Below are 12536 nucleotides of genomic sequence, written 5' to 3'. Positions count from 1 at the left end.
TTAATGCATGTGTTTTGTCCATCCTCAGGCCTGCCCTCCATCCAGCAGAAACATCCGAGCCATTCAGTGTTCATCATACAACAACCAGCCTTTCATGGGCAGACTGTATGATTGGGAACCATTCAACGAAGGTATGCTGTTTGAAATATGTTTGAGTGTTATGAACATTGTTTCACTTTGTTTCAACTAAACTGCCTCACAAAATTGTCAGGTTATTCTTTGTTTAACTCTACAAAAATTGGTAGGCTGTAGCTGGTGACAGTTGTGGGGACTTAAGAAGAGTATCAGCCACAGGAAAGTGTTGCAAACAAAAAAAGAACAAATAGATATAAAGTAAGCACTCACCCTCTTGGATGTGTTACCTTTTTATAGATTTCATAAATCAGTCATTGTCAATATTAATTGGCTTTCTTGTAAAAAAAAAAAGCACGCTTTTTAATGTCAAAGCGAACCAGATTTCTACAACGAATTGTCACCTAAACACAAATATGTAAGGTAAAATAAGTAACTGCTTGAATACTCACTGCCCTAAAAAAGGACCTCTTTCAACAGAGGTCCAGCCAACTGGTGCTAGTATTCTCACAATTAGTGAAATGAGGATCACCTGAATGCAGTGATTGTGTCTGAACTGATTGTAGTATAAAGACACCTGTATCTGGAGGGTCCAGTCGCTGATTAATCTGTATTCCTGGCTACCATTACACCATGAAGACAAAAGAACACTCGTAGCAACTCAGAGACAAGGTTATTGAAAAGTTAGGGGATGGGTAAAAAAACAAAATTCTGAGGCACTGAACATCCCCCGGAGTTCAGTTAAATCATCAAGAAATGGAAGGAAGATGACACGTGTAAATCTGCCTAGATCAGCCCTTCCTCACAAACTGTGTGACCATGCAAAAAGGAGACTAGTGAGAGAGACTGCCAAGAGACTTATGACTACTCTGAAGGAGTTACAAGCTTCAGCAGCTGAGATGGGAGAGAGACTGCATGCAACTGTTGCTGGGTTCTTATCCAGTCAAAGTTTTGTGGGAGTGGCAAAGAGAAAGCCAGTCTTGAGGAAAACTCATTAAATCTGGACTAAAGTTCACCAAAAGACATGGGGGAGACTCCGTGGTCAAGTGGCAGAAAGTTTTTTGGTCTGATGAGACCAATATGCTTTTTGGCCATCAGACAAGACACCATGTTTGGCTGACACCAAAAGCTGCACTTCACCACAAACACATCATCCCCAGTGTGTAGTCCGGTGGTGGCAGCATCATGCTGTTGACATGCTTCTCGGCAGCCACTTTCTCCAGTTTTGATCAGTTAAAGTGTTTAGCTGATGGTAGATTTGGCCACTACTGCTATGACAGGAAAAGTTCCTGTCAGAAAAAATAATTTGGGTATGAAAGTTAATGACTATATGACACTGGATCACAAAAACCTGATAGCACAGTTGTTAAATTTGAAGGGGGTGAGAGTGGCTCAGTTTATATGGACTTGGGTAGGGAAATGGTGGTATGCTGGTTCAAGTCCTGGTTGCACTAAGTTTGGAAATTGGTCTGGAAGCTAGAGAGGTGCCACCTCACCTCCTGAGCACTGCCAAGCACTCTTTAGAAAAGCGGGGAACCCCAAAAGCACTCTGACATCTCTATTAGTGCTTGCCCATTTTGATTTTTCATGCATGAATGTGAAGCATGTTCAACAACAACAGGGTATAACAGTTCTCCATTGAGGAAGTAGCAAAGGATATAGTCTTATTTCTCTAGTGACCCTGTACACTCAGAGCACCACAAATTTTCAAATTCTAACAGCATGTCCCATGAACCATTTTTATAAGCCAAATTCCCCTGATAAGATGAACACATTACCAAAAGATAAAAACTTAGAAGAACACTAGCACAAAAATTGATTGTACTGAGTAAAAGATGCCTACAAGACATCTATACTTGCTAAGTGTCTTATCACAAGCATTTTAGGCCTTTTTGTGCTTTAAACCTTAAAACAATGCGTGTATCTTGAAATGTCAGATGAATGTGGCGTTTGTAAGTGCATTGAGATATCTGATTAGAAACTCGACAGACACACTTGCTTTGATTTTTAGATTTGGCAGTGCAGCTCTACCAGCAGCATGAGTAAAACCAACCTCAACCATGGGTTAAAAGGAGGGTGAGAAGAAAACTGAAACAAATACATCTTGGAACAAAACAGAAAAACTACACATCTATAAAATGTGTTTAAGATTTGACAGGAAATGTATGAAAAGTTCTCCACTCAAACTAAAGATCAGACCCATGTCCCAATAAATCTCATTTAAGCTGTCTGTTCCACCTCCAGCTGCCTGACCTTTGACCTATATGAACTAAGGTGTGTTGTGATGTAAGCACTGCAGCATGTAGGATTACTGATAAATGTTCACTCATACAAACTCTGTGACCGCACTCACCTGAGGTATCCAGGCAACAGTCAAAACACCTCCTGAAGCGTCATTTCTCCGAGAACACTAATGGGAGTAACAGCCTCCGGTTTAATATCCTGTTGAACAGATGTCGTCTGTGTGCCGCAGCCTTGACTGACGTTTAATGCAGACATGCAGATTAAATAACTTAAGGTACATGAATGAGGATAAATCAGGATTATGTGAAACCTATTTTGAACAATACTTTTATATACTCCCTTAGATCTGTTTAATAAATACCTTATGTCATATAAACCTTGCTTTTAGTCTGAGTGTATCTAATTGGCAAGGAACCTGAACAAAATGTTGAGACCAGGAATCAGGATCCTTTCACATCTCTCTCTGCTGATTTTGCGCCATCACACAAAAAGGGATCTTTTGTCTGAACCAGAAAGCTGTTTTCCAGTGAATGATTTTGATGCTCCTCAAATTCAGAGTGGATCACTGCAGGACAAAAATATGAATTTCCAGATAATGGCATACATAGCCTATAAAGAGTATTCATCCCCTTTAATGTTTTACACTTTTATTGATTTTATAAGCCAATCATGGTCAGTATAGCTTTTCTTTTTGATAAAAAAAAGATAAAAATAACTGTTTAATGTCAAAGTTAAAAGCAGATTCCTACAAAGCAATGTCAATTAAAATTGAATATGTAAAATAAGCGCAATAATATTCACCCCCTTCAACACTTAGTTCATGTTGATAGGTCACTGTCAGGCTTGCACAGCTGGACACTGCAGTTTTACTTTGTTTTTCTCCACTGGATTGAGGTCTTGACCACTCCAGAACAGAACCTATACAAGCCTTCCAGGGACGGCTGTCGAAAAGCATTCTCCACAGCATGATGCCGCCACCACCATGCTTCACAGTGGGGATGTTGTGTTTGTGGTGATGTGCAGTGTTTGGTGTCTGCCAAACATAGCATCTTGTCTGATGGCCCAAAAACATCATTTTGTTGGTGTCAGACCAAAAAAACGTTCTGCCACTTACCATGGAGTCTTCCATATGCCGACTCTAGTGGAGATTTGATCTGAGTTTTCTTCAGCAGTGGCTTTCTCTTTGCCACTTCCTTTGTTATATCTAGAGTCTCTCCCATCTCAACTGCTGAAGCTCGTAACTTTCAGAGTAGTCATAGATGTCTTGGTGGCCTCTCTCACTAGTTTCCTTCTTGCTCAGTTTGTGAGGACGGCCTGTTTACCAGCTTGCAGACAAATAACCACCACTGCTTCTTTCACCTTAAATGATGGGTTTGGAATGGATTTTTTCCATTCATTCAAACATTTCAGAAGATGGAAACTGCCTAATGACAGACCTGGAATCTGGCCAGTCCATTGGCATTGCAAGGATAAAATCTTCTATCAGAATCCTTAAACAAATAACAAATAAACAGCTTGAAGCAAACTAAAAGCAAACTATTGATCATGACATTTTAACAGGGACTTGTGGTACTTTAACCAATACATATTTTAGAGGACAGATGAAAACACTCACTATTATGATAGTTGTCATGGTGACAAAATGCATTTTCATGCCAAAATTCAAATAGAAAAGTTTTATATTTGTGCACTGAGCCCTGAATTTGCAAAAATATGACTAAGAAGACTGCTATATCTTTCATTATATCTTTGGTTTCTTGCCTTTAGGATGTGAAAAGGTACTTTGTTCTCTGTTGACTCTTGGATTTGTGATGATTGATATAATAAAAAATAGGCAATGTTAATGGCTCTATGAAGCTATGCTGTGATAAACATATATACATATAACAGCTGCAAGATGGCACAGTGCTTTTTGCGCACAGCAAGAAAATTACTGGTTTGAATCTCCATCTGACAGGTGCATGTTCTCCCTGTGCATCTGTGGGGCTCTCTGACTTCCTCCTACAGTCACGACGAGCTCATTAACATAATTGGCTACTCTAAACTGCCCTTCAGTGAGTGAGAGTTAATGTTTGTTTTCTCTATATGTCAGCCACCTGCAAAGTTAGTCTTGTCTTCAAAGGTAAAAAGATGTGTCAATGTTGATGTTTCTTTGCACTTCTGTCACTGGTGTTATTTCTGACCTGTGTTCGATCAGTGTGCACTTCTGTCACTGGTGTTATTTCTGACCTGTGTTCGATCAGTGTGCACTAATGTGTTATCAAACTTTCTGGTCGCTGTCTTCCCAAATCTGTTTTCAGTTCCTGGGGATCAACATTGTGAGCTGAACTGCCGGGCCATAGGGTTCAGGTTCTACGTAAAACAGTCAGACAAGGTGATCGACGGGGCACCATGTGGGAAGAATGACTCGTCCCTCTGTGTGGCAGGAAAGTGTGTGGTAGGCCAGTCTTAAAGTCTTATTTTTCAAATAAGAAAATGATTCAGTAACAGATTTAATCTTAGGAAGTCAAACCGTGAAAAACTTTAATCCAAACAAAGGTTTTGCTTGGTCAAAAATATTTCTCACCCTTGTTGTACTGTAAGCCACATTTGCCTGACAGTTGATAACAAGGTACTTGACATTTTATAACCCCATTGGCTGATCTGTTCAGTTGCTGCATGTGATTCAAGCTATATTTTGGGATTTTTTATACTCAGCATTTGCTAATCTATAGATTTAACTAATTTTTGCATTGGACCAGCACCCTAAATATTACCAGCAAGCTGCTCTGCAGATCTACTGCTTCCATCAGTCATAAAGCTTGTGGAGAAAGTACCAAATACAGTCTTATATTAGCACAAGCTTGAACAAACTATTTCCTTTTCAATGAAATCATTGAAGAAGCTCTTTCTGATTTCTTTTAATTTTATTGACAAAGTACATATATGGTATTGGGACAGTTAGGATGTGTACTCATAAAAAGGTTTCATTGGTTGGATATTCATTGGTGGAAACTGATAGTGGATGAGTTATACAGCACTTGTGTGCGCAAAAAATACTTTGATCAAACCTTTTTTTCTTTTATTCCATGCTGAAATCCTTTATTCATGTTTGCAACTAAGTTTTCAAAAAATATATTTGCTCAGCAACAGAGATAACACTGTGAGCAAGTTCACTTTAACTTAATTAACAAATAATTCTACTTGAAAGGTTTTTAAAAAATGATCATTAAGTTCAGAGATGCTACATTTAGTGCCTTTAAAGTCTAGTGACTGGTCAAAAGTTGGTGGCCTGTCGGCTGAATGAATTTAGCCCCTCTAAGGTGAATGGAAGTAGATGCTCCAGTGCTTTTGCCATAAAAACAGAGCATTTATATCACCCATCTCTGTCCACAGTACTCCCTTCAATTTTTAAAATTTTATGTTACAGTCTGATGCTGTCATCGTTTGAATGAATTTTTATTCTCATTTATCCGCACTCAGTATAAAGTAAAAACAGAATTTCAGACATTCTTATAAATGTCTAAAAATAACAAAAGGAAATATCACACTGACATAAGTACTCGGACCCTTAGCAAAAACATTGTGAACTTAGCTCAGCTTCCTCTCATTTCTCTCAGTCTTTACTGAGATGTTTCTACACTTTGATTGGTGTCCACCTGTGGTAAATTTAATTGACTGGACATGATTTGGAAAGGCACACATCTCTCCTCAGTGCCTTGTAGCTCGCAAAAAACTCCACATAAAGACAAGCAGGCCTTTGTGTGTTTTTCTCCAGATCTCAGTAATCTGGAGAAATGGGAGGAACTTGAGCTACATTTCAAGTGTTTTTGTAAAGTGTAAATAGTCTGAATACTCATGTTGATGTGATATTTCAGTTTTTCATTTTTAATTAATTTGCAAGAATTTGTAAAATTCTGTTTTCACTTTTTTATAATGGGGTACTCTGTATAAATTGAAGAGAGAAAAAAAAAAATTCAAATAACTGTAGCATCAGGCTGCAACATAAGAAAACTATAAAATGTGAAGGGGGTCTGAATACACGATACATCACTGATCTTGCACCAGACTTAATTTGAGATTTTACATACCTGACCCATTATTTCTGTTGTATTGATGAGTGTGACCAGCAGAGGGCAGCACAGTATCAGAGTGTCTGCTCTTTATGTTGGTTTTTAGGGTAGTGAAGTGGAGAATGCTGGAGACCTAGGATCTAAATAGAGATAATATCTGTACACATGATGAAAACACAGCTTTGAACTCAGTGGTAGAAAGAAGAAGCTGCTGTGTGGGCCTGTGTACAGCAGACTGTGTCTTCTGTATGCTGGATTCACTTTAATATACTTTAAATCAGGGTTTACCTCAAAGAAACATGTCAGAGAAAGAGCTCATTTCCAGCTGGTCATGCTGACTTTGCTCTATTAAGCTGGTGTGTTTCCCATGTGCTCTAATCCTGCTGCAATCTCACCAACATCAAGATTTAATCAAGATAGAAAGCCCTCTGATCTCTCATTTAGACCTTTTTGTAGCTAATACACAACAGTTTATCCTTTACCATGTGCTTTTTTGAGTATTGTTAGCAACAGACTGAATTATGATGCATTCCTTGTCCATAACCATCATCTAGTTTTTGTGTCTGCACTTTCCTATGTCATAGTGAGGATTCAAATCATTGTTGCTGTTCAAGGAGAACAGATTTTTTCTCTTCCTGTTGAGATTTTCTCATCTGGTTCAGCCATTTCATCAGGAGATCCCCTTCAGCTACAAGCCAAGAGATAATGTAAAAACATCTGGATGATTTAATTGAATTCAGAAAGGCTCATGTGACTAAAGCCAAGCATTATTTGGGGAATAATTTTGGAAAACTTATGTGACTGTTCCTGCAATTGTAGCTCTCCCCTTCAGGCTTAAGAGCACGCAGCAGATACAAACCATGACATATGGAATAACCACTACACATGATGTTTACAGCAAGATATGTCATTTCAAGTTTATGTATAATAAAAGAACCGTAACAGAGGGAGGTTGGCCTGGTAGAAGGAGTAAGCAGCACAGCTATTCATCAGCGGCAGCAACAGAGGCAGTAACAGCAGCATGGAGCAGGAAGGAGCCGCAGGGAGGAACGAGGAGTTGGCAGCTCCAACAGGTTGTTTGAAGTGTCAGTCACTGCTGGTGCCTCTTTGAATCAGCTGACGGTCAGCTGGTTTGGTGCACTCTGCTTGACCCTACATGATACCTCATAACTTGTCAAAATACACTGAAATGTAAAGGATCAAAACAAAGCAGAAGGTTTGAGTTTAATGAGGTGTAGCAATCCATACGGAGGACTCTGGGTTTTCAGTCTGGGAAGCGCTCGAGTTTCCTTTTTATTGTCCATTTGTAGTCTAAAGTGTAATGACCTATCAGGAAACTTTGATGTTTGTGGGAGAAACATTCTGTGTTGACAACTGAAAACTTACAGAATGTTATCAGTGATAATGACGCGCATGTTCTGTCAACGGTTTATTTATTTCTATGTTGAGGTTTTTGCTTGTGTTCTAATAAGTGCAGTGAATGGTTAAACTCGTGGCTTAAAATATCGAGTGTCCCTCTTGTAATGCAGGAAAATGGCACAAAAAAACTATGACTTTACAACAATTTTTTACAGTGCCCCTTATGTTGAAAAAATCTGCACGGTTGAGAAAATTATATTAGGTCACGGTTGAGCTACAATTTGGATCATCAGAGAATCAGCTTGCTTTCTCTCCTTCTCCTCACACAAAAGCACACATCCATTGGGGCAGGTAAGTGCAGAGGTTACTGTGTGCCCACATACCTCAAAAAGGCTGTAAACCTGCTGGTGCACGGCCCATCCCAGTAGGCTGTAGATGTTGACATTAGATTGTCTGTCAGGATTGATCACCTTATCCATAATCTCTCTTTTTCCTCATTTGAAAGCATCAAGTATCACATGCTCTACATACTAAAACTTTCAAAATGTTTTGGTGCCTGGGGTATCACACAACTTAGCCTCAGAATCAGTGTTCATTCTAGGCTGCTGTTGGCTTCTTAAGCCTTTGACCTCCAGGAGGCATTGGGACAGGTTTACAGTCAGGTGAGAAGTGATTGGGATCAGGGTCTACACATCCAAGTCTGACGCAAGCTTGAACCCAGTGAGTCTGCCTCAAGTGATGGAGTTCAAGTATCTCAGAGTCTTTTGACTTGTGAGGGTAAAAGGAACCTGAGATTGACATATGGCTTGGTGCAGCAGTGATGCACCTGCTGTCCCGCTGCTCTGAAGAGGGACTGAGCCGAAAAAAAAGCTTTTGATTTACATTCCAGCCTTACCTATGGTCATGTGTTTTGGTAATACTAAAAGACTGACATCCTGGACACGAGCGGCTGAAAAGTGAGTCCACTGAAGGCTGGCTGAGCTCAACCTTAGAGATAGGATGAGGAGCTCAGACATCCACAGGGGGCTCAGAGTGTAGCTGCTTCTTCATTGTATGAAAAGGAGCCAGCTGAAGGGGTTTGGGCATCTTATTATGTTGACTCCTGGTTGCTTCCTTTGGAAATTCTTTTGGCATGTCCAAGTGGGAGGAGACCCCAGAGTAGACCTGGACTCACTGGTTGTATTATACTTTTTTCCTGACCTAAGAAAGGTTTGGTATCCCTCAGGGGGAGTTGGAAAATGTTGCTGGTGAGAGTAACATCTGTGTAGCTGGTCGGCCCTGTGATAGTTAAATGGAATGAAATAAATTGATAGATAAGAAGTTGTTGGCTTCAAGTCATTTCATGCTAACTGTGGACACACTGGAATTACAGAGGATGAGCCTCCATTCCCAGAGGCATTTATCATAGTCAGATGATGAGAGATGATAATGCCAGATAGTTCCAAAGTGACATTTTCATTAGCAGCATACTAATAATAAGCCTTCATATCATAGCTTTCTGATGGCAGTGTCCAATCAGCTTGACTTATTTTCATGCCATCATGAGGATGATTTTTGTCTTTCATACAGAAATATTTTCCATTTGTTAGAAATTTTTCCAAGTCATTCCAGGATAAAAGGTTCTGAAACTTTGAGGTTGAACTAATTATTTCTGAAGGCCTACCAGCAGGGCAAAGTACCCATATGTGTGGACTGTGGTTTATTTGGCTGCTGCAGAGGGCATGCTTCATGTTCAGTGAGGACACTTTGTGATGTGGCCCAGGAGGGCGTTGAGGATCTGACCAGCTGCTGTACTCAGTGGTGTTTTCTAAATGGTGCACAGTATGAGGGTCTTTTGCACTGTAATTTTGTTATATGATCCTGTTTTTTTTAATAACTTATAAAATGCACAGGGAATGTGCACATTTGCAATATTTTGTGGGAAATTCATGCAGAATTATTGCAACATATATCAGATATTTTTCCAGAACATGCTTCTGATGTGCCTTTTGTAAGAGTATTTTCTTGTCTTTTCCGATATTTTATACAGTAGGCCCCTATTTCTGACTGTTTAATCCCTGGCTGACCTAATAAACAACAATGACAGACAAGGATTTATATTAAACGGTCATGTTAAAGTCATGAAGTTTGCCCTCAGTTTGTGTGGTCTAAAAACATCTCTCTTCAAAAGATGCATGTGGTCTCTGCTCAGACTATTTTTGTTGGCTATTTTCCAAACCAGAAACAGCAACAAGGTCTAATGTGAAATAAAATAAATACTTTATAGTCCTAACTAACCAAACCAAAACACAGCTCTGCAAGAGAGACAAGGATGTGCTGTTTATCACACAGAGCTTCTGCACTCACTCATGAAAGCCTTCAAGGCTTTGAGAAGTGATTTATCTCCCGCCTACAAAGTACTTTCATGCCTCTGTTTCAAATCAGGGCCAAACTATCACATCATCTCTTACTAATTATTCAGATAGAAGAGATACAGCAGGTCAAAGCCTGCTCTAACATAGCACAGAAATACTATGATACATTTTTCCAGAAGCATAAAACACTAATGACTCTCTCAAGAAACAGAAATATGCCCTTTCCTGTGTATGTTTTTTCTGGGGGAAAAATCATTATGTTCAAATGTTTTATATGCCCATTTGAATTTGAAGCAAGCAACACCATTCAGAAGAGTTGGGACATTTGCAGCAAAGGACTTAATACACTGTAATGTGCTGAAGTAAACAGATATGATTGTAAAAATCAGGGCTGATGCTGATAGGGATGTTAAAAATAACAACTTTGCCAGTGATGGGTACGGATGCTTTTTTCCATCACTCCTTTGGAGTAACAATCCTAATATACCAACTTTTCTTATATCTTTGACCATGAAAACACATCAGAGTAATTCCAATAGGTCACATTTTCTACCCTTTAATACAACTTTTCTCTCAATCAGCTGTTGTGTGCCAAATGCCAGCATTAGATTTCCACAACTGAACAGATAAAACGTCTGCTACTGACATCTGTTCATGCCATATTACTAGGATCAACCATCCTTCCACTCGGTAGGTCGGTTGGTTGCTCAATATACTTTCATCCGACCAAGATCCTGCCGGTTGGCTGGTCATGTGCATGTGTGCGCATGAGACTGTAACAGCAGGAGCATGCAGCTGACTGATAGAGAGATGCACAGAAGGAGAGAGGAGCAATGCAGCGCTGGGCAATGATGCAGAGAGGCACATAACATGATTGCTTCAAAGTGGCTACACTGTAAATAACTTGGAAACAGTAACATCTTTTTACTTTTTTCTTTAAGAAAGATGGAGAAGAGTCCTCCACCGGTGAAACACCGTGCTGGAATTGCTAGTCAGCATAAACCTGCAGAGAATCCTACGCTTTCATCGTCTACGATATATTGAATTATAGATAAAGACCATATAAAGAAGTCTCTGTTTAAGGGACAAGGCAGAAAACTGACATTACATGGCCATGATGCTTTCAGAATGTTGTTAAAAAAAAAGACTTGATGTCTCACAGTGGTAACATGACCCTATACTAACTTTTTTGAGAAATGTTTTTTGGCAGCAAAAACAACCTAGGCATATCATTTTCCAAAAACAGAGACACCTCTTAGTTTGACATATTTTCTTTGTGCTATCTTCAATCAAAGCCCACAGCTCCTCTAAAGAGTTATGTTGTAGAAATGTCTGGGGCTAATTTTAGTGCTGGCTTTCATTTCTTTTCCATTTCAGATCTGTGGAGCAGGTTATGGTAGTAAAATTTTTCAGGATACTTCATTATAATGTTGAAACAACATCTCAGAACACTTTTACACCTGTGTTGTTTTAGAGGAAAACATAGCTTTTTTAAAGATTTTAGCTCTCTGAACCAACTAAACTGCAGAGTTTGTGTACTTTGTGTGGTTCTGATACTCGCATGACACCTTTCACACTGCATGAGTAACAGCCCAGCTCTGTCCACTTCACCTCTGTACCCCGGTGTCACAGTAGGAGCCGGTCTCATGTTTCTGTATCTGTCACAGTGGCACCCTCAAACTGGCCTGCTAAAGAGCCTCCAGTGTCTATCAAGTTTTACAACCAAAATTAATGAGGCAAATCAAGTTCTTTCAAGGTTGTTCCCTGTAGTTTTGTACTTGAGTAGTTCTTTAGTTTTGTTCTGAGGGAGGACTGGTGTGATTTCATCCTTTTCACTGTCTGGATTGTTGCCCAGCCGTAATTGTCTGCCGTATTGGCAGCTCAATGCTTGTCTTTCACAGTGGTGTGGAGTGAGGGTTTGATGATGTGAATGCAACCAAGTGGAGCAGCACATAATGAAGGCTTCAGTGCTCTTGTCCATCAAAAGCTCTATCTATCACGAATACAGCAGATACTAAGTCTTTAAGTCCATAGTTGTGTATGGAGGGTATATCAACATTTTTTTTTTTTCCCATTTTCAGCCAAATTCAGCCTGCATCCTAAGTTCAAGAGACTGCAGGAAAGCAAAACATTCACTCAATATCCAGGACATTCAGCACTCTTTGTGCATGCAGCTGGAGCTTCACTTTTCTTAGTTTGTCCTACCTCTGACAGCTGCAAGGAGCCATCTCAAAACGACTGAGTTAAGGCCCAAACATACTCGGGCGGAACGTACGTGGAATGGACTCCGCGGAGGTCCATGTGGACTCAAAGCGGATGTCCGCAAGGCCTGTGCACCCAAAGCTCAAATTTTACAATGGTGCGGACTCCGCTCCGCATACTGGTGTCACACAAAACACTGCTCGGCATGTATTTTTCACATCGACCTGTATTAAAGTGATACTGACCTGCATTT

At 39.8% G+C, this 12536-nt stretch overlaps 1 protein-coding gene across 1 annotated transcript in view; it reads left to right on the top strand.

The window, feature by feature from the left end:
- Window positions 1-12536, top strand: part of LOC121514448 (thrombospondin type-1 domain-containing protein 4-like) — a 91529-nt gene that overhangs the window by 14072 nt on the left and 64921 nt on the right. The window contains 2 exon segments of the mRNA XM_041794559.1: window positions 29-131; window positions 4617-4753. Coding sequence (XP_041650493.1) covers window positions 29-131; window positions 4617-4753 — 240 coding nt within the window.

The sequence above is a fragment of the Cheilinus undulatus genome, linkage group 1 (assembly GCF_018320785.1).
Source record: "Cheilinus undulatus linkage group 1, ASM1832078v1, whole genome shotgun sequence".
Taxonomy (NCBI): domain Eukaryota; kingdom Metazoa; phylum Chordata; class Actinopteri; order Labriformes; family Labridae; genus Cheilinus; species Cheilinus undulatus.
Note: the sequence above shows the minus strand (reverse complement) of the source record. Positions and strands in the feature narration are given on the sequence as shown.